General features: G+C 46.5%; 2 protein-coding genes across 9 annotated transcripts in view; one reads left to right on the top strand and one right to left on the bottom strand.

Moving 5' to 3' along the window:
* Positions 1-22,689, top strand: part of pcsk5b (proprotein convertase subtilisin/kexin type 5b) — a 679,955-nt gene that overhangs the window by 435,305 nt on the left and 221,961 nt on the right. For 2 of the 3 annotated variants that reach the window (XM_085986077.1, XM_085986095.1), the window contains exons 28-29: positions 5,257-5,343; positions 14,169-14,370. In XM_085986077.1, coding sequence (XP_085842203.1) covers positions 5,257-5,343; positions 14,169-14,370 — 289 coding nt within the window. The remainder of the gene's footprint in view (positions 1-5,256; positions 5,344-14,168; positions 14,371-22,689) is intronic. The other variant, XM_085986086.1, reaches the window with a different exon arrangement.
* The window catches only part of carnmt1 (carnosine N-methyltransferase 1), a 1,199,612-nt gene that overhangs the window by 1,139,481 nt on the left and 37,442 nt on the right, over positions 1-22,689 (bottom strand). The gene's annotated exons all lie outside the window — the stretch shown is intronic.

The raw sequence follows: 22,689 nt of genomic DNA, 5'->3' as shown, positions 1-22,689 counted from the left end.
GCCTGCCTTTCTATGCATATTATTATTTGACCAAGGTATTATTCAGTTTAGACAAACCTGTGTCAGGGACTTATAATAATCAAATTTGAATTAGTTGACAGAAGCCAGACTGTTCATTAGATGCTCCACTCTTTTTCTGATTCCTGCTCCTAAATTACAATGGCCCAGATTTTACAGTCAGTGGCGAAGGAATGGCACTCACTGTTCACCGTGAAAAAAGATGCCCACAAAGATTTAGCAGGTTCTAGAGTGTAGACTTCCTCTTTTCTGGTGCCATTTTGAATTTGGCACCCTCTACAGGGGATCAGTGGCAACTCTGAACAGGGCAGGCAGCAGGGAAGCTGATCAACCAATCAGATTGAAGAATCCTCACAGATGGCAAAACAGGAAGTAAAAACCAGGAAATATAAAATACATTTAAATCATTCGCCAGAAGCAAGCAGAAGCCAAGCGCAGGCAGCGCAAGGAACACACGTCAACCCAAGTGCCCCACCCACCCGCCCCTTCAACCACCGTCTGCCCCACCTGTGACAGAGACTGTAGGTCCCGCATTGGACTCATCAGTCACCTGCGAACTCATTTTTAATGTGGAAGCAAGTCATCCTCGGTTCCAAGGGACGGCCTAAGAAGAGAAGAAGAAATCATTGTGCAGAAAGCAAAATAAAGATTGGGACATACACATGGGAATAAGGGAGAAACTTAAATAGAAAATCACAAAAACTTTTAAAATATACATATTTTATTTTTATTTTAAATTCTGCAACATTAATTTTCTTGTGAGGGACTGAGACTCCACACTTGTAAAATAATTTTTTAGGACCAGAAAGGTTGTTCAGTAATTATGACTTACTATGCCATTTTAAGCTAGCGCCGGACACGGCGCCACCAACGCCTCCTGTCAAATTAAGCAGGAGGTTAGCGGCAGCGGTAACCGTTAGCGCCCCATGGTGCTGTGCAGCCAGTGATGATATCATCGATGTGCGCAGCGCCCCGGCCGCAATCTTCAGTAGTGGCCCTGACTTCCCGCCGGACGCTATGTCCGATGGGTCAGGGGGGCCTACCTGCGGCTGGGGGGGCGCTAATTAAAGGCGAGGTGCCGGGCAGCCATTTTTGTTGTTGGCTGCCTGCCAGCACCTGCCACCGTTGCCATCTTCGCTTCCTCCGCAGCCCCCCACCGCGGAGTGCCAGCTGCGCTCCATGAGCCCAGCACTTCTCTTGAGTGCCGGGCTCTTTTGCCGGCACTCCAATCCCTGGTGACCCAGCTGGGCCCAGGGTCGTGCTGCGCTAGGCCCCTCCCCTTTAAGAAGGGGAGGAAAGCCTGCAGTACCCTCGCAGCATCCCAAGAGGGAGGCGGGGCATTTCCAGTAGCGCCCCGCTTCCCTCTTGGGGCGCTACCGATGAATTTTGGCTGTGGGGGCGCTAATTTTTTCGGGGCACTAAAAGTAGCGCCCCGGCGAAGTTAACGCCCCAAAGGGGGCGTGACTCAATTTTTCCCCCAAAGTTTTTCTTTGGTCTTTAGCTTAAGTTCACATCTTAACAGTGATTTCTGTACAGATTCCATCGGCGAAGACTGCAACAACACAGCCTGTGGAGGAGCAGGGTATCACTGACAGCAACTTCTGGATTTCCATGTTTAACTTCGCATGTGCGGACGCCAGAAGTAGCTGTCAGTTTTACCCAGTAATAAGGGCGAGCGCTGATAGCCTCGCCGTTATTAATACAGGAAAGTCTGGGCCAATATCGGCAGTTTTCCACTGTTCTCCTCCACTAGTTACACTTACTCAGATAAGGTGACACATCACGTAGTCTATTTTTGTTCTTTTTGGGATCCTTAGTAGGTTTGCATTCTTGATAAATTTATCTCAATTCGACCTCTGTCTTTAATTAGAAATAGTTGTCAGTTTCAACGAGTCTTTCGTCTCAGCTCTGTGAGTCTTTGATCAGTTCTCACAGCATTTTAGTATGAACCCTTTTGGTTTTCCCAGTAGTCAGCAGTGTGGTTTATTTAAAGTGATTTAAGAGTGTTGGTGATTCCCATGAACACAGAGACAGAGGTGCCACTGGTGACTGGATTGTTTTGCACAAATATAAAATATAGGGGACAACTTTCCTGATTATTGCTCCCATAGAACACATTCCTCACTCACTTTACATAGTGCTGCAATTTCTGAGGTTCCCTGGTGGGGTCATAGAAACATAGAAAAATAGTAGCAGGAGCACGGTGGCATAGTGGTTAGCACTGTTGCCTCACAGCGCCAGAGACCCGGGTTCGAATTCGGCCTCGGGTGACTGTCTGTGTGGAGTTTGCACATTCTCCCCGTGTTTGCGTGGGTTTTCTCCGGGTGCTCCGGTTTCCTCCCACAGTCCAAAGATGTGCAGGTTAGGTTGATTGGCTATGATAAAAAAATTGACCCTTAGTGTTAGGGGGATTAAATACGTGGGGTTATGGGGATAGGGTGGGATATGTGTTGGCGCAGGGGTTACGGGGATCGGGTGGGATATGTGTCGGTGCAGGCTCGATGGGCCGAAATGGCCTCTATCTGCACTGTGAGGTTTCTGTGAGTAGGCCATTCAGCCCTTCGAGCCTGCTCCGCCATTCAATATGATCATGGCTGATCCTCTATCTCAATACCATATTCCCACTCTTTCCCCATACCTCTTGATGCCTTTTGTGTCTAGAAATCTACCTATCTCCTTCTTAAATATATTCAGTGACTTGGCCTCCACAGTCTTCTGTGGTAGAGTATTCCACAGGTTCACCACCCTCTGAGTGAAGAAATTTCTCCTCATCTCAGTCCTAAATATCCTACCCCGTATCCTGAGACTGTGACCCCTTGTTCTAGACCCCCCAGCCAGGGGAAACATCCTCCCTGCATCCAGTCTGTCTAGCCCTGTCAGAATTTTATATGTTTCAATGAGATCCCCTCTCATTCTTCTAAACTCTAGTGAATACAGGCCTAATCGACCCAATCTCTCCCCATACGACAGTCCTGCCATCCCAGGAATCAGTCTGGTGAACCTTCGCTGCACTCCCTCTATGGCAAGTACAGGAAACTTTCGATTTACCGGCACCTAAATAACTGGAAATCTCGGTTAACCGGCAAAATTCAGGAGTAGGTTCAGGTAAGTTTTATTACTTGCCTTCCTCGATCTGGTGCTGTGCAAGGGTGTGGCTGCAGCTGTTGCTAAGCTACAGAGACACTTGGAACTTGTGGCCATTGTTCTGAACCTGTTGCTAAGCAACAGGGTTTGTTGCTTTATACGGAGCTCTCAGCTCCGTATCTTTTACTATAGCTTTCAGTTATCCGGAATTTTTGATGAACCGGCACCACGTTGGTTCCGTCGGTGCCGGATAAAAAAAAGTTTCCTGTACAGGAAATTTTGTGCTATCTGGCACCGACAGGACCGAGCTGTTGCTGTTCCCTCAAAACTGCCGGACACTCCAGCTCTAATGTTGAAAGATACGGAAGCTTTTGAGCTCCGTATCTGTCGACAAACCCTGTTGCTTAGCAACAGCTTCTAAACAGTCCAAGCGTCTCTGTAGCGTCTCTGTAGCTTAGCAACAGCTTCAGCAGACCTTGCAGAGCTTGACTGTTGAGGAAAAAAGCAACGAGAAGAAAAAAAACCTAACGAAAACGGCTCCTGATTTTTGCCGGTGGCTCGAGCATTCCGGACAGTTAGCCTCCAGATAACACAAAGTTTCCTGTATATCCTTTCTTAGGTAAGGAGACCAAAACTGCACACAGTACTCCAGGTATGGTCTCACCAAGGCCCTGGTATAACTGTAGTAAGACATCCTTGCTCTTGTACTCAAATCCTCTTGCAATGAAGGCCAACATACCATTTGCCTTCCTAACTGCTTGCTGCACCTGCATGTTTGCTTTCAGTGACTGGTGTACAAGGACACCCAGATCCCTTTGGACATCAGCATTTCCCAATCTATCACCATTTAAATAATACTCTACCTTTCTATTTCGAGCCAGGTCTACGCTTGCAAGGAAAGGGGGGTATCCCTGGCCTCCCACCTTTCTCATGTGGCTATGGTGATGGGGTGTTTAAATAGGTTTACGATATTGGCAACTGGATACATGGGTGTCCCATGAAGCTAGCACTGAGCTTACGCTGAGAACCCCCCTCAGACCAAAGTGTCTGATGGGGTCTGGCAGCAGGCTGAAGAGGTGTCCCAAGGTAAGTTAGGAAAATTGTTGTGCATTTACCAAAAACAGATTTTCAAGCCTTCCAACAGCAATCAGAAGTTTCTGAGGCAGATGTCCTGTAAAGCTGCAACAAAATGAAAATTACCTCCCACTTTTGCCAGTGTTAGGTCCTGCCAGGGTGCAGGTCTTTGCCGGGGTGCCTTTGGTCCATGTTAATGATTCAGGACAGGAAATTCCAGTTTATCTGGGTCTGGCCAGGTACAGTGCACTTTGGGTGTGCTGAATCTGTCCAGCAGCGGACTGGGAGGGAACAGGGAAATCAGCCCCATAATATGAATATATAAAATGGTACTGAGGATTCTTTATATGACATAATGGTTCTTTACATAAAAAGGCATATGTTTCTGGGACCGATTTTCCTCTGCATTTCTTCAGGCTTTCCAGTGCAACTACAGCAGGCTGAGGAAGTAAATCAGATGGGAGCTTTTCTGCCAGTTCCTTGCCAACTGATGTCACATCTTCAATTTCCTGCCAGAATTGACATTGGTTGTATAATTCATTCACCCAAATATGGGTGCGTGTATTGTAATGAGATGCAAATGATTAGAATACATCATGTAATGTATTTCCTGTCATTTGTGCAATGACAGGGCTGGAAGCTAGGAAATCCAGTGTGCTCCTGGTATCCTGGCCTGCTAAGGGGATGAAGGGGTGGTAGGAGGTGTAGTTAAACCATACTGCAATTAATCAAAGAATGGTTGATTGCACAAGGCAATGCAGGGGATTTTTTTTTAAATTAAGTTTTTTGGTCTTCTGCCGGTGACACTGGCCATGATACGCTGTGCTGGGTATCACTGCCATTTTCCTTGCCCCCACCAAAATTATGAACATGATGCCAACACCAGGAAATCAGAGGAGGTCAGGTGTGCAGACACAGAAATCCTGCCCAGCCAAGGTTGCACCGCCATAGCAGCCCAGAGGAAAATCTGTCCCGTGTACATGGTTTTGTCATGTACACAAATTAAACTGCAATGAGAAAACACTGCCTCATCTTACTGTACAGGTAGCAATGCTAACAATTGCTCTAATTTCCATTTAGCTGAAGAAACATCCTGTTCTCCCTGTGATGACTTGTGCAAGACATGCACAGGAGAGGGTTGGAATGAATGCACCAGCTGTCCTTCAGGTACAGAACTCAAGGATTGCATCTTGCTGCAAACTAACTATCTCATCAGCAATTTGTCTCACTGCTAATTATTCTTAAAACAGCAATCTTCCTTGGGCAAGCTGTTAGCAGCAGAATCCACTAATACAATGACTCCTTTTTTTTGGAGCCAAACAAAAAGCAAGATGCTTGCCACTTTATAAACAGTAGACGTTATATTTTTTTCTGTTATTTTTGTTGCTTTATCAAGTGATAGTGTTTGGGCAATGGAACACTTTTCCATTTTTGGTACCTACTGTCAGCAACAAGCACGCAAAGGTCAGGTATGACACAGATTAAATACAACATCCTTTTATCACTACAACGTACCTTAATCCCAAGCACAGATGCACATTCCTAATTATGACTTTTCCCTTTGCCACACCAGTCATCCTTATGGCTGTGTGAGTGAACAACCAATTTGGTGACAATTTGCACCATATTTGGAGAGTTTTGTGCTGTAGATACATACCCATTAGGAACTGAACTGAGACACTTTACATGGGAGCCTTGCAGTCATCAGGGAGATAAGAGTTTTAGGGGGAGAAATTCAGTATCGCCCCGTTTGGGGCGCAATTATCGGCTGGGTGCAAAGTATAGCGCCTGCCGCTAATTATCACCTCCGACTGCAAACTTGGCTTCTGTCGCCCCTGGAAGTGATCGGAGCACTAAATCGGATGTTACACACCTCTCTTAAGACGCTAATGCTGAGGAGCGAGGCGCTACCTCAGAGCGCTGGCAAAGCTCATGTGATGTCAGTCAGCAATGGAACACAGACACGCTGGCGCCGGCCAGTTCTTAAAGGGGAGGGTCGATCATGCTCTCCATCCACACCCTGCTCATTGCAGCCTTGAATCTCGGCCTGGAGAGACCTGTACATCAATTCTGTTGGAAAGAACAATGGAGAGGCCCAGGGAAAGAGCTCAGAGTGCTGCCCCCATAGTCTCTTCTAAATTGATGCAAGGAAGGTCAAATCAAAATGAACCTGCAAAGTGGTGCTCAGTACCCAAAACTCCTTCACACAGCGTTGAATCTCTCCAGAAGTCTCTCTCTCTCTCTCTCTCTCTCTCTCTCTCTCTCTCTCTCTCTCTCAGAATGCGTGGTGCAAAAATGTTGCTGCCAAAAAAAGGCAGGAAGCGGCCGCCTTTAAATAGCGCTCCCCCAGTCCCTTCCCGACTGCAAAACATTCCCCTGAACCTGTCGTTGCTAGCGACAGGCGGAAAGGCAGGGGGCACGAATCAATATCCGGTCCGGGCGCTACCGGGGCGTTGCATGCTTGACTGATGTCATGATCTGCGGGTGCAGGAGATCGTGACAGTAGTGTTTAGTGTCGCCGCAAAACGTCTGGTCAATTTCGCGAGCGGCGCAAACATCGCCGCACGGGAGGTGCAAAGCAACCAAATTTTTTCCCCTTAATCTATCATTCTGGGACTAGATAAAACCACTAGAATAAATCTAACCTTCCAAATAATGATGTTTCATCTGGTTTCGCAAAAGGAAGACAACATTAAAATATGGGTCACATTAGCTCTGGTCATATAGCAGACACTGTTATCTACACAGCAGTTCTTCTGTTAATATCAGACAAACAATAAAAATGGCTAATTTTAATGACTTATTTATAGTTTATTCAGAGAACATTATGATTGAAAATATGAAAATCATTGTCCCAAAATTCCACCTGTTTTTTGGCACAGAATTTGTGCAATCTGGGAATCTCGCTTCTGTTCCTCCTGGCCAAATAAGGTAAGTTTAAAACTTATCCTTTTAAGGCCTCCGCTTCTTACCTGCTCAGTACGCCATTAAAATGCCATTGGAGTCTGTAATGTATATACCTTTAAGGGGGGGAACTATCTTTTACAGCTCATGTATACTGCAGTACTGGCAGTGACCACACCTGTATATAGCACTGAGTAGTAATCTGTACAGATCAGTTCCAGTGTGAGCCACGTTGAGTAAACACCTGTTGTACCGTTCTCCTGCAGTCTGTGTCTTATTATACACGGACACAACATTGGCAACAAGGCAAGTTCGAACCTACCTGCAACTCTGCATCACCTCCCGGGGATTCGTTCCTGGAGATCAGTGGATTGGAGGTCCAGGCCAGAGACTCGGGCGTCGACCACGGGCAACCGCCCAGTCATCCAGCAGAGACTCGAGAATTGCGGGGCAGGCTGTCGAGAGCCAGGCTTGGCTTTCCAGTCGAGGTGGTCCAACAAAACGGGCTGGCAACAGGTAGTGCGCAGACCCTTCCCGGACAGCGGTGGGCTAGAGCCCGACCGAGCGGCACAGCAAAGGGCCAAGCAGCGTCGACGGGGGGGAGAGAGAGAGGGCAGAGCGCACAGGGCACAGCCGGTGTTCAGGGGCCGAGCAGCGTCGAAGAGAGGGAGAGAGAGACGCACAGAAACCCACGAGGTGCCACCATTGCCACGAGGACCGCCGAGAGTGGCATTGGCAGCAGCGCAGGAGAAGCGTGCGAAACCTACAGGGTGCCGCCATTGCCACGAGAAACTCCGGGAGCGGCGTTGGCAGCAGCGGGGGAGGAGCCATTTTAAGCCATTGGGAGACGCCATTTTAAACCGCACCCAAAATGCCGAAAAGGTTTTCAGCATTGCGGTATCATATGAAGCAGCAGCACGGGGCGCTGCAGAGATACAACAGAGACCGCAAGAATATGGCACAAACAAAATGTCATATGGAAAAGAGAAGTGCAATCGCTGTGGCAGAACAACACACGACCAGAATGATTGCTGGTTCAAAGACAGTGTGCAGACAGTGTGGAAAAGTAGGACACATAGCACGAGTCTGCAGGTCGGGAAAGAAAACCAGCAATAAGAAACCTACCAAAGGAAAGTACAAGAAGGTACATAAGATGACGGGGAATAGTTCAGACGAACAAAATTGATAACGACTCCGAAAGCAGGGAACTGAGTTGTCTGAAACTACATAATGTGATCACAACGGAGGATCACCGAACCATTTGGGTCACTCTCAAGATAGCAGGAGTCCAGGTAAAGATGGAATTGGACACAGGATCAGCTCTAACAGTCATAAACCGACGGGACTACGAGCGGCTATTCTCACACATACCCTTGAGAGACACAAAAATTATTTTGAAGACGTACACGGGGCAAAAAGTCTACCCCAAAGGAAAAATAAGGGTGACCGTTATATATAACGGTAAGGAAACACCAAAACTAGACCTGTATGTATTGCAAGATGGAGGACCACCATTACTGGGATGTGAATGGATCCGGAAAATACAACTGGATTGGCATTCCATACAGGCACTGACTGTGGCTGACAAAAAGGATGACGACGTCACACCTGGGCGACTGTCAAAGATCCTAACTGACGCGAAAGAAGTGTTCCAGCAAGGACTCGGAACACTAAAAGGCATGACAGCGACGATTAAAATTGAAGAAAACGCAAGCCCAACATTTTTTAAGGCCAGACCGGTACCTTATGCGATCCGCCCAGCCGTCGAAGCAGAGCTGGAGAGTCTGGAATGTTCAGGTGTACTGTCCAAGGTAGACTGGAGCGAGTGGGCTACACCCATCGTCCCTGTGATGAAAAAGTCGTTGAGCAGCACGCCTGGGGAACCAAGGAAGGTTCGCATCTGTGGGGACTTTAAGGTAACAGTGAACCCGGTCCTTCACACCGTACAATATCCACTTCCGCGGATTGAAGATATTTCGCCTCGCTATCTGGAGGGAAACGCTTCACTAAGATTGATCTGGCCCAGGCGTGTCTGCAAATGGAGGTAGAAGAAGCATCAAAAAAATACCTCACAATCAACACCCATAAAGGTCTCTACCAATACAACCGGCTGGTATTTGGGGTAGCATCAGCTCCGGCTATTTGGCAGAGGGCAATGGAACAAGTCCTGCAAGGGATCCCAGGGACCCAGTGTTATTTGGACGACATCCTGGTCACGGGCGAAAATGACAGTGATCACCTTGCCAACCTGGAGCAGGTGCTCACTAGATTGCAGGAATATGGGCTCTGAGCTAACCGCCCCAAATGCGAGTTTTTTAGAAAACAGATCTCGTATTGTGGCCACGTTATCGATAAAGAGGGGTTACATAAGTCCCCAGAGAAGATTGAGGCAGTAGTCAAGGCTCCAGCACCGGAAAATGTGTCACAACTGAGGTCGTTCCTCGGGCTGGTAAACGACTACCATAAGTGCTTGCCAAATTTGTCTACAATACTACACCCACTGAACACCCTACTGCAAACTGGGGTGCCATGGAAGTGGAGTGACGAATGTAGACGAGCTTTCCAGAAGAGCAAAACACTAATCACATCAAAAGAGGTATTGGCCTATTACAACCCAGCATTACCAATTCGGTTGGCATGTGATGCGTCACCCTACGGCATTGGAGCGGTGCTGTCGCACAAATTCTCGGATGGCTCAGAGAGGCCAATAGCCTTTGCGTCACGATCACTAACCTCAGCCGAGCGTAACTACGCCCAGATTGACAGGGAGGCCCTCAGCCTAGTGTGGGGAGTGAAAAAGTTCAATCACTATCTGCACGGGCAGAAATTCACCTTGCTGACTGATCACCAGCCTCTTGTCTCCATTTTTAATCCGAAGAAGGGCATTCCGGTGATGACTGCGCAACGACTACAAAGATGGTCACTTTTTCTAGGGGCGCACCACTATGAGATTGAATATAAGGGCATGAAACAGCATAGAAATGCTGATGGGCTATCACGCCTGCCACTGCCTACTGCGGAGGAAGCACCAGCAGTGGATCCTGTCAAAATATTCCATTCGACTATAGTTGAATACCTACCGGTAACTAATCAAATCAAATCAAATCAACTTTTATTGTCATTGTTAGTGCACAAGTGCAGTACAACGAAATGTAGGCTTGCGGCTCCCGAGAGTGTACAATTTGGATTAGGACACTTAAACATTTCAACATACATTTGTACATATATATTAGCATAAATATGACCATAATAAAGTGCATCGGCAGATGTGCAGGCTTTAGTGTTTATTTGTGGAGTTCAGTAGGATGACAGCCCTGGGAAAGAAGCTGTTCCTAAATCTGGTCATACGGGTGCGAATGCATCTGTAGCGTCTTCCAGATGGTAGGAGGGCAAACAGACTGTGGCTGGGGTGGGTAGGGTCTTTGATGATGGACCGTGCCCTCCGTAGGCAGCGTTTCTGATATATATGTTCTATGGTCGGTAGCCGGGTGCCGGTAATGCGTTGGGCAGTTTTGACTACCCGCTGCAGGGCTTTCCGGTCATGGGAGCTATAGCTTGTATCGAAAAGGAAACCCGAAATGACCCGACACTGTCTCAGGTATATGATTTGACGGTGAAGAGATGGCCAGCACATGGCGACTCACTGTTGCCAGCATTCTCGACAAGGAGAGAACAGCTGTCTGTGTGCCGGGGGACCTTGATGTGTGGATCCCGAGTGGTAATGCCACCCAAGTTAAGGGATAGAGTGCTCAATGAGCTTCATGAGGGTCATCTGGGAGGGGTAAAAATGAAAAGCCTAGCCAGGGCTTATGTGTGGTGGCCGGGAATCGATAAACAAATCGAGGACCTGACCAAGAGTTGCTCAGGATGCCAGAAAGTCCAAAATGCACCACCACAGGCCCCTCTACACCCATGGGAGTGGCCCTCATCTCCATGGCAATGGGTGCATATTGATTTTGCTGGTCCATTCATGGACTCAATGTTTTTAATAGCCGTGGATGCGCACTCGAAATGGCCTGAGGTCATCAAAATGTCCTCCACCACCACGGAGAAAACTATTGCAGTCCTACGGACCATTTTTGCCAGGAATGGCTTGCCAGAACAGATTTGCTCCGACAACGGACCACAGTTTGTGTCCGAAGAGCTCCGGAGGTTCTTGAAAAAGAATGGGGTAAGGCATTACACATCCGCCCCGTATCATCCAGCCACAAATGGATTGGCTGAGAGGTTCGTACAAACCTTTAAGAAGGCAATAAAGGCTATGTACAATGACAACATTCTGCTGCAGCACAAGGTGGACAATTTCCTGTTCGTCTACCGGAACGCGACACATGCAGTCACCAACCAGGCCCCAGCCATGATGTTCTTTAACCGAAGGTTAAGATCTCGCCTGGATTTGCTCAGACCAAACGTACGAAGAGATGTTGAGAGTAAGCAATTCCAGCACATCCATGAGAAGCCAACAAGGAGCTTCAATGTAGGGCAACCAGTCTTGGCCCGCGACTACCGAACAGAAAAATGGCAGCCAGGAACGATATGCACACGGCAGGGCCCCCTAATGTACACAGTGGACGTTGGGGAGAGCATCGTGAGACGCCATGCTGACCAGATCCTAGAGTCACAGAAACAAGTCAACCCCATGCCTCGCCCATACGTACCTGGTGATGAACCCGACGTACAGGTCACATCTACCCCAGAAACAGTAGCATCAGAAGCTGATGAACCAACCGACGACAGGGGGCCAGAATCGCCTCCGCACCAAGAGCAAGACGCTCGGGAAAGGCGCTATCCAGAAAGGATCAGGAAGCCTCCCCAAAGACTGAATATATAAATAGACTATTTTCAGCTAATCTTGCATGTTAAAAGTGTTAATTGTAATTAGTTTGATATTTAATTGTTTAATGAGTGTTATGGTACTGTTAATCTAAAAGGGGAGGAATTGTAATGTATGTACCTTTTAAGGGGGGAACTATCTTTTACAGCTCATGTATACTGCGGTACCGGCAGTGACCACACCTGTATATAGCACGGAGTAGTAATCTGTACAGATCAGTTCCAGTGTGAGCCACGTTGAGTAAACACCTGTTGTACCGTTCTCCTGCAGTCTGGACACAACAGAGTCCAATGTACGTCATTGTACTTCAATTAGCATATATTAATGAGGCTCCAACCTGGGTCAGGCCTGATATCACACACCGACACAAACAACAAGGTTAAACCTGCTGCGGAGCGGGAATCGACCTTTCCGCCTGGTTTCAGTCAGGGCAGAGGGTGTTAAAAATCTCCCTTAGGCTTTTATTTTTGTTTTTGGCTGGATGAGCTAAGATGGGCAAAATGGCCTCCATTATATGTATTAAACATAGTGAAAGAGGAAGTATTAAGGGGTTTAGCATCTTTGAAAGTGGATATATCCCCAGGCCCGGATGAAATGTATCCCAGGTTGTTAAGCGAAGTAAGAGAAGAAATAGCGGAAGCTCTGACCATCATTTTCCAATTCTCTCTGGCTATAGGTGTGGTGCCAGAGTACTGGAGGACTGCTAACGTGGTACCATTGCTTAAAAAGGGAGAAAGGGATAGACTGAGTAATTACAGGCCAATCAGCCTAACCTCGGTGGTGGGAAAATTATTGGAAAAAATTCTGAGGGAGAGGATAAATCTTCATTTAGAAAGACACGGATTAATCAGGGACAGTCAGCATGGATTTGTAAAGGGAAGGTCGTATCTGACTAACTTGACTGAATTTTTTGAGGAGGTAACAAGGAGGGTCGATGATGGTAGTGCATTTGATGTAGTCTATATGGATTTTAGCAAGGCTTTTGATAAGGTCTCGCATGGTAGACTGGTCACAAATGTAAAAGCCCATGGGATCCAAGGCAAAGTGGCAAGTTGGATCCAAATTTGGCTCAGAGGCAGGAAACAAAGGGTAATGGTCGAAAGGTGCTTTTGTGACTAGAAGGCTGTTTCCAGTGGGGTTCCGCAGGGCTCAGTACTGGGTCCTTTGCTTTTTGTGGTATATATCAATGATTTGGACTTGATTGTAGTAAGTATGATTAAGAAGTTTGCAGGTGATACAAAAATTGCCCATGTGGTTGATATTGAAGAAGAAAGCTGCAGACTGCAGGAAGATATCAATGGACTGGTCAGGTGAGCAGAACAGTGGCAAATGGAATTCAATTTGGAGAAGTGTGAAGTAATGCATTTGGGGAGGGCTAACAAGGCAAGGGAATACATTATAAATCGTGGGACACTGAGAAATACAGAAGATCAGAGGGACCTTGGAGTGCATGTCCACAGATCCCTGAAGGTAGCAGGACAGGTAGATAAGGTGGTTAAGAAGGCATACGGGATACTTGCCTTTATTAGCCGAGGCATAGAATATAAGAGCAGGGAGTTTATGCTTGAACTGTATAAAACACTAGTTAGACTGCAGCTAGAATACTGCGTGTAGTTCTGGTCACCACATTACAGGAAGGTTGTGATTGCACTAGAGAGGGTGCAGAGGAGATTTACGAGGATGTTGCCTGGGCTGGGGAATTTTAGCTATAAGGAAAGATTGTATAGGTTGGGATTGTTTTCTTTGGAACAGAGGAGGCTGAGCGGAGACCTAATTGAGATGTATAAAATTATGAGGGTCCTAGATAGAGTGGATAGGAAGGACCTATTTCCCTTAGCAGAAGGGTCAATACCTAGGGGGCTTAAATTTAAAGTAATTGGTTGGAGGTTTAGAGGGGATTTGAGGAGAAATGTTTTCACCCAGAGGGTGGTGGGGGTCTGGAACTCACTGCCTGAAAGGGTGGTAGCGGCAGAGACCCTCATCACATTGAAAATGTACTTGGATATGCAATTGAAGTGCCGTAACCTTCAAGGCTATGGACCAAGTGTTGGAACGTGGGATTAGGGTGGATAGCTCTTTGTCGACCGGCATGGACAAGATGGGCCGAATGACCTCCTTCTGTGCTGTAAATTTCTATAATTCTATGAAGCTTGAGCTTTTCACTCCTAATGGCTATCCTGCAACCCTTGCTGCAATTGTATGTGCCATCGTGTAAAAAAAAACGTAATTCTGGAATCCTTTTTATAATATCTAGGATTCTACCTGACCAACAGTGAAACTTGTGTCGAGGACTGCCCCAAAGAAACCTTTGCCAATTCAATTAGTGAAAAGTGTGAACAGTGTGAAGAAGGCTGTGACATCTGTTCCGGAAACAAGAATAACTGCCAGCAGTGCATCACAGTACGGCACCGACCACTTTACCTGCATATGGGGAAATGTTTAAGCGAATGTCCACTGTAAGTGTTTCCTTTCATTAGTGTATCATTAACAATCACATTACTCCAGGGTAGTGAAAAAAATATCTTTGCTGATTATTGATACAGTAACAAATTCAGGTATAAACTGAAGACTGCATTGTAAATTACCAGTATTGTACAATTTCTCCAAAAATATTTAATTTTAATTCAGATTAGTTTAAATATCAGTGTAGTACTTATGAAATTCCAATAGTTGGGGGAGCTCTCTGAACAGTATTTATGCACTTCAGTGGTGAGTCACTGGTGTGTTGTGTGCTTCGTGGACAAGTAAAGTATTGCCTTTGCTTGAAAAAACACACTCCATCCATTCTTGGAATATTTACTTTGGTTTTTAGCTCTGAAAGAAGTAGGAATTTGGGGGACAGAGGGCATGAGGTGTGGAGATGAGTACAGTATCCACACTTGGCTTGTCACCATCGCCAAGTGTAAAATTGAATGATAATGAGAGACATGCCAACCTAGAAAACTAGGAAAAGCTAATGAAAAACTTCAAACAAATCTAACATAACCCCAAAAAGCTGACAACTGAAAAATAGCCTTGAATACAGGTCTATGACCAAGGCCACTTTCAAAACAGCTGAATAAATTGAATTCCTATTTATTACTTTGGATTTCAGGATCTTTATTAGCATTTTGGGATCACAGTCTGCAACTCAGTTTGTTTTTCTGAAAAACTGAAATCCAATGTTTTAATGTATTACGTATGAAAAGGACGAGTTACAATGGAAGTGCAGTGAGATATTAACTTATCAAAACTTAAGCTGCAGCTGCACCCAATATTCCATCAGCTGTATTACAATTTGTAAAAATATCTGGTATACAAAAACACAATTTTTGCAGTAGTGGATTTAAGAAGTTTTGAAAGGGGAAGTGAGCTCTGATTGTGCTAAATTTACTTCTCATTTAATATTGATTTTTGACACTTTGGTGCAATTTTAGCATTTTTAAATGTACTACAATTCAGCATTTGAACCCCAAAATAATACATTCTGGAATATAAATATACCCCCAGCCTTGAAATAAAGAAAACATAAAACAACCACAGCAACGTGGAATTTGTTTTCAATTCTGTAGATAAAGTATTTATTTTGTTACACAGGAAAGAACAGTCCTACTTTTAAAAATAATTCCTAAATTATCATAAGACATGATGCTAAAGATCCTTACCAACACATTTCTTAACCAAAAAGCCAAAATGCTTCCTTTTCATCATCAGCGACATTCATTTCTCTGAGTTTAATCAAAGTACAGATTGTATATGTACAGAAGTTTAAAGCATTCTATTTCTAACTATAGTGTACAATAGGATTAGAATGAGACAGAGGTGGGTGCCTGGAGAAATGCAAAATGCCAGAAAAATATGTTGTGCTCAAATATGTTGTGCTCAATTGCTATCTCAGGCTGATGTATTCTGTCCAGCTTTAGTACCCAGCACTGTACATGCCTGGAGTTTCACTAAATGTAACTCAAGAGTTTACAGGCTCCTGCACTAAACTGAGCTTCAAAACCCATTACAAAACAGTGTACTGTAGTAGTATACAGCATTAATTTTACAACTAAATAAACATTTAAAGCCATAAAACAGTAAGACTGGCAATTAATCAAGTTGTCTTAAAAATGTGGGTGACGCTAAATAAAGATGAAAGAAAGAAGACTTGCATTTATATAGAGCCTTTCATGACCTCAGGACGTCCCAAAGAGATTAGCAATTAAAGTACTTTTGAAATGTAGTCACCAGCAGCCAAATTACACACAGCAAGGTCCCACAAAAAAAATGTGCTAACAACCAAATAATCTGTTTTAATGATGTTGGTTGAGGGATAAATATTGGCCAGGACACCGGAGAGAACTGCCCTGCTCCTCTTCGAAATAATGCCATGGAATTTTTACGTCCACCTGGGAGGGCAGATGGGGCCTCAGTTTAACATCTCATCCAAATGACAGCGCCTCCGACAGTGCTGCACTTCCCAACTACATAATAATTGTAACTGTACATTGGTAAGCAAACTGAGGGTAGTGCATATTTTGCAGATATGCTGTTATATTGCAAGGGCATGATGAAGGCGGAGGATTTTCCTTGACAAACATTTTATTGCTGTCTGCTATGCTATGAAATGCTGCAAAAACAACCATTCACATCTGAGACACATATGTGGTTTCATATCCCACACCGTTCAAGCATTATTCAGCTCATATTATACTTATGATGGTACACCTACCATTAACTTTTGTGTGGTGTAGGCTGTATATATTTTTAACTGTCCTTGTATTGTTTAAATAAAAAGCTTATTAGACACATATTTTATAAAAATCAGAATATTTCCATTACACGAACCTGCATATTTTTTTTACACTTATGAAGTCCACCTCTTGCTCTCTGCCACTTCCTTGGCAGAGTTTGACTAGAAGTTCAGCATTGTTGTAGAAAACACATGCTCAATTTATTTCTGTGCAATTTGATTTTTTAAAAGGATGGCAAAAATGCTGAATTTGATTGTTCCCTTTGGGAGCCCGCAGATAAAATATATATTGAACAAAGTTTAATAAATATCAGTGAGGATTTTGTATTTCAAAACAAATGCAGTTCACAGAAAAAAAATCTTGCATTCAGTATACTTGAAGGTGGGAATGTTGGAGAATTCTTAAAGGAGCTGTGATCTTTGGAATTCAAATCAAATCAAATCAACTTTTATTGTCATTGTTAGTGCACAAGTGCAGTACAACGAAATGTAGGCTTGCGGCTCCCGAGAGTGTACATTTAGATTAAGACATTTAAACATTCAACATACATTTGGCTTGTAATACATTAACATAAACATAACCATAATAATTGTGAAGGATATTAAAATTATTCTTTTGGAATAAATATTTCCAGAATACGTCCAAAGCAAAAATGTCCAATCAGATAGTTGTTTAAATCTCTACAACTATCTTGCTGTGTGATTCCAGGGTCCAGTGCAAGGAACTGAAACAGTTAGTTGAAATAGAGTGAAACACTTGGTGCATGGATTTAAAAAAATTCCCCAAGTAAAAGAATATTTAGATTGTGTATTCATGAAATAGGAAAAAGAGACAGAAAACTAAATCTGCAATAACAAAATGTTCGACATCAGAGAGTAGGTCTGTTGTTCAGACAGTTCTGTATTCGGACTAAGGCTCACTGAAGACTTCCAGCAAGAATTAAATGCAGTAAATATTAACACTGGAATAATCAGTTTACAAAAGTAAAGCAATAAAAATTTGTAAGACTTCATTTAATTCAGAATGCCAAATGGTTGGTTACCAAACAGTTTAAAAAATATGTTCTGTTAAACATGTTGCAACATTGCAGAGATCTCCATATCATACATTTCTACTTCATCTTATAGGGCTGGTGCAAATCAATTAATCCCAAGTATAAATCCTATCAGAATCTGTATCCCTCATCACCTACCTTCTTTTAACTTCACTTCCTTCTGCATCAGCCATTGGAATAAACTCTTCCCAAGTCACTTACAACTGCACTCAGTCTCTCAACTTCATGGCATTTGGCCATCGAGTTACCATACCTCTCCAGTTGTTGATTTGTTCAACCATTCCCTCACCTCCAACTTCATCCAAAGGGGACAGGCTTCAGCATACCTGATACACAGTTGGCTTAACCACCCATCACTAAATCTGGCTTGACGACATCAAGCTCTACTGGGCCTCACTTCCCTCTGCCAAAATTGTCAACTGGAGGTAAAAGGCAATTCCAGGAGTTGTTTTTTCACTACCAATTGTCTCCTTAAACCCATCTCCTCGGTCTCTCCACCCGTTAACAACAAATATGAAGAGTTCATTGATTTTTTTTGTTACCAGGATAATGTTGTTTAGCTGCCTCCACAGCTTTAACCCCTCTCTTTGCCCACCAAGCCGATCTCCCCCCTTCCCCCTCCACCCTAACCCTGCATCTTCACCTCTCTAGTTTCTCTCCTGTCTCTGATCGCTGCTGTCCTCTTTTCAAGGTCATCTAATCTATGAAATCTACTCCTGCACCTTTGACTCCTACTAAACTCTGAGCACCCAGCTTCCCTTCCTACCTCCCATACAAGTTGATATTGTAAATGGTACCTGAACTTAAACCCACACCCTTCTGAGTCAGAGGCAAGAGTGCTATGACTTTATATGAACAATTCCCAGACTAAAATAAAGAAGGCCAGGTATTGTAATGATCTATCTATCCCCCTCCCTCTCTCTCTCAACCTTGCCCTGAAGTTAAAAAAAAGCACCAGAAAATAGGTTTTATGTCAAACCCTTATCTCAAAAAAATTCCTAAAGTTCATTTTTAAAAATTATTTGGAATAAAAAGCACATTCATAATTACAGTTATAACCTAAAGAAAGAAATGCTTCAAATCTTCATATCACTGTCCAGGGCTCCAAATACACTTTCTGCTTGAGACAGCAATTTGCGTGTACTTCCTCCAACGTAGTATACTGTATTTTCTGCTTGAGGATCAGCACGTTGTAGCCCTTTGGCTTTAATATTAACTTTTAACAGCTTCAGACCTTAACTATAGCTCTCACTTTCTTTACAGCAGGAGTTCTTGATGATGTGCTGGCATTTCGGGGCGGAGGGGGGTGAGAAGTGGGTTGGTGCTTGGGGTGGGAAGCCTCTGTTGGAACACACAGGGCAGCCTGTATCCTTAATGTCGACCTGTGGCAAAGCCACTAACAGACTCTCACAGGGACTTGTATAATTGCCTTTAATCATGTTTATTACCTTTCAATGTTGGCTCTGGTTAAACAGAGCTAGATCGACAAAATCGCGATCTGACGCGATGACGTCATCACATGGGTCATGTGACGTCCCCAATGGCGGGAAACGTGATGACGTCAGAGGTAGAGGGCGTGGCCAGCCAGTCCTCGTGTGGAGTGATAGAGAAAAGACCTATTTAGAGCTTCTCCCGCAATTTCTTGTTTTGTAAAGTTTTAATACATTAAACTCAGTTTGTTAACTTCCAGTGAGTTTATAGATTCTTTGCTAGGAGTGCAGAGACTCCTACATTGGTGACCCCGAATCCTCGCGATCGTTTTTCGCGGTGAACGCAGAGAACGGGCCAGTAATGGAGGCCAATGCAGTGGCCTGGAAGCTCCCCCAATTCTGGGAACAACAGGCGGCCTCTTGGTTTGTGCAAGCCGAGGCGCAATTTGAGCTCCGCAACATCGTACAGGACCAGACCAGATATCTCCACGTGGTCTCCGCCCTCGAGAGCTCGATGGCGTCGAGAATCATCAGCCTTCTGGAGAGTCCCCCGAATGCTGACAAGTATGTCGCCATCAAGACACGATTGCTGCAGGTATTTGGTCTTACCAAAGCGGAGCACGCTCGCCATTTACTGACGCTACCAGGGTTAGGTGACTCCAAACCCTCGGAGCTTATGAGCCATATGCTGACTCTCCTGGGGTCCGAGCCCCAGTGCTTTCTGTTTCACGAGCTGTTCCTTACTCAACTCCCCGAGCAAGTCCAGGCAGCCCTTGCCCGAGCAGAAACCGCAGACTGCGTTGCGCTCGCCGAAGAGGCGGATAAGATTTACGCGGTCCGGCAACAGTACTGCGTCCTCGCGCAACACCCCGCCACGAGGAGCCCGGCCCCGGCTCCGACCACAGCGCCTCCGATGACCGGTTACTGCTGCTACCATGCTCGTTTCGGACCGAAGGCCCGCTGCTGCCGCCCACCGTGCAGTTTAGTTACCAGACCGTTGAATAGACCGCCACAAGTCAAGCACGCCAGTCCCGGTACTTCCCCCGCCGCCACGATGGCGATCGGCGCTTCTGGGAATCTCACCTACTTAACCGACTCCATCTCGGGCCGTCGTTTTCTATGCGACACGAGGGCGCAATGCAGCATACTTCCCGCCTCGGTCATCGACCTTCGCTCCGGCGGACGGGCTCCCCCTATGCAAGCGGCCAACGGGGGTTCGATGCGGAACGCGGCTCGTCCAAGTATGTTTTGGTGGACAGTTTTTCACCTGGAATTTCGTCACCGCTCAAATCTCGCAGGCCCTGATGAGTGCTGACTTTTTGGGCGCCAACGGCCTGTTGGTGGACGTGAAAAATCGACGCCTCGTTCGCGCCGCCACACTCGACGATATTTCAGGGGCGCGCAGCACGTCTGCGTCACACACGATTTCATGTGCGCAGCCACAGCCTGACGATTTTGCCCGTCTCCTCGAGGAGTTCCCCGAGCTGACGAAGCCTACCTTTTCAGCTCCAACCGTCAAGCATAGGGTGGAGCATCATATTTCGACTACCGGCTCTCCCGTTTACGCCAGGGCGCGACGTTTAGAGCCCAGCAAGCTAGCGGCAGCGAAGGCGGAGTTCGCCGTGATGGAGAAAATGGGGATCATCCGTCGGTCCAGTAGCCCCTGGTCCTCCCCGCTCCACATCGTCCCCAAGCCCGGCGGGGGATGGTGGCCCTGTGGTGATTATCGCCGCCTCAATGAGATAACGACGCCCGACCGCTACCCCATTCCCCATATACAGGACTTCTCAGCCCATTTGGCGGGGACGTCCATCTTCTCGAAAATCGACCTCGTCCGTGGTTACCACCAGGTGCCAGTGCACCCTCAAGATGTCGAAAAGACAGCAGTAATTACCCCCTTTGGGCTTTTTGAATTCCTGCGAATGCCCTTTGGGCTTAAGAATGCGGCGCAGGTGTTTCAGCGCCTCATGGATTCAGTCCTGCGGGACCTTGACTTTTTATTTGTTTATTTGGATGATATTCTGGTTGCCAAGGAGGAACACCTCGAGCACCTTCGGGTCCTTTTCCGACAGCTTCAGCAGCACGGCCTCATCGTTAACCCGGACAAATGCCGTTTCGGCCTAGCGCAACTCGATTTCCTGGGCCACCGCATAACCCCACTGGGGCAATGCCACTTCGAGTCAAGGTGGAGGCAATCGCGGCGTTCCCAAAACCGAAATCCGTGAAAGCCTTACAGGAGTTCCTGGGGATGGTGAACTTCTATCATCGTTTCATCCCCAGGGCAGCACAGCTCATGTGTCTGCTCTACGAGGCCCTTAGAGGCACGACGGGAAAGGAGCCAGTGGTATGGTCGCAAGACATGGATCGCACCTTCGAGGATGCGACCATGGTGGCACACCCCCTGCGGGGAGCTACCATCGCCCTCACGACGGACGCGTCAGACTATGCGGTGGGGGCCATCCAGGAGCAGTGGGTCGACGGCGCGTGGCAACCTCTGGCCTTTTTTAGCCGCCAGCTGCAACGGCATGAGCGCCGGTACAGTACTTTCGATCGAGAGCTTTTGGCTTTGTTTTTGGCCATCCGCCATTTTCGTTTCCTCCTCGAAGGACGACGCTTCATCACGTTTGTTGACCATAAGCCATTGATGTTCGCAATGGCCAAGTCTGCGGAACCATGGTCGGCTCGGCAGCAACGACAGCTGATGTACATATCGGAGTTCACCACCGACATCCGGCATGTGGCCGGTAAAGACAACATCGTCGCTGATTGCCTCTCCCATGCCGCCGTCCAGGCCATCCAATTGGGCATTGACTACACACAGATGGCGGTTGACCAAGCAGCCGACCCGGAGACCCAGGGTTTTCATTCGGTTCCAACCAGCCTCCAGCCGAGGGATGTGCCGTTCCATTCCGCAGGTACTACTCTGCTCTGCGATGTTTCGCTGGGTGCACCCCGTCCGATCATTCCGTCTAAATGGCGCCGAGTGGTTTTCGACACCATACACGGCCTATCGCATCCTGGAGTGCGGGCATCGCAAAAGCTGCTGGTCTCCAAATTCGTATGGAGGGGAATACGCAAAGACGTCAGAGACTGGGCGAACACTTGTGTTGTTTGCCAACGGGCCAAGGTGCAGCGGCATGTCAGGGCCCCGCTCGCCACCTTCGAGGTTCCGGAGCGGCAATTTGATCACATTCACATCGACTTAGTGGGCCCGCTTCCACCTTCCCGGGGCTTTACGTTCCTTTTGACGATGGTGGATCGCACCACGAGGTGGCTGGAGGTGGTCCCCATGACGTCCACCACCTCTGCGGATGTTGCTCGAGCTTTCGTTTCATCATGGGTAGCCCGTTTTGGTGTCCCTGCGGATATCTCGTCAGATCGGGGGCCGCAATTTTCGTCCGAACTGTGGAATGAGGTGATTTCCGTGTTGGGCGTTAAACTCCACCGCACTACGGCCTATCACCCGCAAGCGAACGGCTTGTGCGAGCGGTTCCACCGTTCCTTGAAGGCGTCGCTCCGGGCCAGCCTGCTGGATGCATCCTGGGTCGACAAACTGCCGTGGGTGATGTTAGG

Source organism: Somniosus microcephalus, chromosome 1 (genome assembly GCF_052327205.1).
Source record: "Somniosus microcephalus isolate GS21.2 chromosome 1, FLI_Smic_1.0, whole genome shotgun sequence".
Classification (NCBI taxonomy): domain Eukaryota; kingdom Metazoa; phylum Chordata; class Chondrichthyes; order Squaliformes; family Somniosidae; genus Somniosus; species Somniosus microcephalus.
The sequence above is the reverse complement of the archived record's forward strand: the minus strand, read 5'-3'. Positions and strand labels throughout refer to the sequence as shown.